We start from the raw sequence: 2,270 nt of genomic DNA, 5'->3' as shown, positions 1-2,270 counted from the left end.
TTAATGTAGGCTTCAGTCTGTTGTTCTGTTCAGGCTTTTGAGATAAGTGCATCATAAATTATGTATTTCCCCCTGTGCTTTGTCATCAGAGATTTTTAAGTATCATGTTCCTTTGTGTTAAAACATTGCTTTGGGGGGGAAGGTTTACCAGAACTAGCATATTAACAAAGGCAAAAAAAAATATTGCTGTTTGTGTACAATGAAAGAAGAACCTGATAGGAAGTATTAAACAGACTTTAAAAAATCATTGTATACAACTTCGGCAACCAAAAAGAGGTGTCAAAACAAGGAAGTTTGTAGCAAAAGACAAATTTATGGTTATTTTCCACCAACAGTAAGAAAGGAAGGTTTGATATGGTGAATTGTACCCACAGGGCTGGACCTTGAATATACTGTAAAGGCAAACTGAACGTAGTCAACATCATCTCTCTTTTTTAAGTGAATATCATTTATGTGTATTTGACTATGTGGAATGGTGAAAGTGCACTTCTATTATGCTGAGTTAAATCAGGATTTAAATGCTGGATCTTCAGAAAAGCAGTTTTAAACCATTGTTAAAAGGTATCACCTCCTTCAGAATGAGTTGAAATAGCTAAAATAATAAGAATGTACCTATTATCTGCCAGACTTCCATTGTGTTAGATATACTACATAAACCATCTTGGAGGTAAAGAGATGTCCACACGGCTATATTGGGTCAAACTTTCATTTCGTTCCAATCAACAAACAATTCTGAGTTAAAAACATTCACAACAGCCAAAATATTGCACCAGAAGCTTCATCCACGCATAGAAATACACATTTATCATATTTTGTGTTATTCCAAATTTGTCAAACATCTTCCTTAACATCTATTCTCTGTGAAAACAAAAACTTCTTCAGAGTTCCACGCTATTTATTATGGGGTAGAATATTATAGGTTCAATCCTATGCACATTTACCATGGGAATAAGCCCCACTGAACACAGTGGGATTTAATTCTGAGTAACTGTGCACAGGATTGTACTGGGTGAACTTTGGGTGAAAGGTCTGTGGTTTTCGAAAGTGACAGGCCCCGAAACTTGCCGCCTGCCCTGCACAGGATGCTTTACAAAGAAATACACAGCAACTTCTTGGGGCTTCACTACGATCTCCTGTGCAGCTGTTTGATCACCTAAGAAGCATTGGACTCCTTAGAACAAAAGCATTCAAGGGCCTTTCTGTATTCAAGATGCTGATTCACACCAGGTCGTTTGGATGCCTTCCAAAAGTTTGTTGTTTTTTTAAAAGCAACAATATGACATGCAGGGAGACGAGCTCGCAGAGTAAATCAAACAAACCAACCAACCAACAACAACTTCTTTGCAGTTTCACTCTCCGTCCTGCAGAACTTACCAGCTTGCTTTTGGTGCGCTGCAGAAATTCTTCCATCTTGTTTGTTGGCCTGCAGCTTTTGCGCAGCCAGGGCAAAGTCCCCGGCCAGAGCCGGGCTGCTTTGGGCTAGGGCGGGTCCTGCCCGCTGCTGCTGCTGCAGCTGCCGCCGCTGCCTCTTCGGCTCTGGCTCCGGCTCCCGGCAGAGCAGCCCGCTGCCGGCTCTCCCTCTGGAGGCGAAGGGGGACTCGGCGCCCGGGGCGCGGAGGCGGGAGCCCGGGGAAGAGTTCGCGCGATTTCACAGGCCGGCCGAGCTCCTCCGCCAATCGGCGAGGCGCTCAGGCGGCCTGACGTCACGCAGGCAATTGCTGCACCATGGACAGCGCCCAAAAGTGAGGACGAAGGGGGAATGCAGAGATCTGCAGCGAATGGGGAGAGAAGGAGGCGAGCTCTCGCTGTCGCGGTCGAGAGTTGCTGCGCAGGCAGGAGAAGCAGGAGGGCTGGGATGGGTCGCCGGAGGCTTCTGTTCTGGGGGAAAGGTGGCGATTTAAGAATGAGGATGCCATAACTTTTTGGGTTCTTTTAATGTATTCTTTCTTAGTCACCTGTTGCTTCCTCGTCAGGGAGTAGAAACTTGAGTTTGCCAAATATTTTCCTTGCAATCCAAAGTTTACCATGTTAGCTCATAAGTAAACCCTTTGGGTTTCAATGGCACTACTCTGTAAGTACTGCATGCTGAAGATTGCAGCGTTCAAATGATGAACTATCTGTTTCATTTTGATGGGTTGTTGGTTTTCATTACAACGTCCTGACCAAACAGTAAAGCATTAAGGACACTTTGCATTTTACTTTCTTTTCCTATACAGAACCTACTTCTGTGAAGGAGACTGTGCAAGTCTTTCTTGTATATTGTTGTTTGT

The 2,270-nt window shown here is 44.2% G+C and overlaps 1 protein-coding gene across 9 annotated transcripts in view; it reads right to left on the bottom strand.

Moving 5' to 3' along the window:
- The window catches only part of PRUNE2 (prune homolog 2 with BCH domain), a 143,327-nt gene extending 141,736 nt beyond the window's left edge, over positions 1–1,591 (bottom strand). For all 9 annotated transcript variants that reach the window (XR_013977138.1, XR_013977139.1, XM_080972156.1 and 6 more), the window contains exon 1: positions 1,375–1,591. Coding sequence is in view for 7 of the 9 variants with exons in the window: in XM_080972156.1 (XP_080828282.1) it covers positions 1,375–1,410 (36 nt within the window). In the remaining 2 variants the exon portion in view is untranslated. The remainder of the gene's footprint in view (positions 1–1,374) is intronic.
- Positions 1,592–2,270: the final 679 nt, after the last annotated feature.

This window comes from Podarcis pityusensis (assembly GCF_964106645.2).
Source record: "Podarcis pityusensis genome assembly, chromosome: 11".
Lineage (NCBI taxonomy): Eukaryota > Metazoa > Chordata > Lepidosauria > Squamata > Lacertidae > Podarcis > Podarcis pityusensis.
The sequence above is the reverse complement of the archived record's forward strand: the minus strand, read 5'-3'. Positions and strand labels throughout refer to the sequence as shown.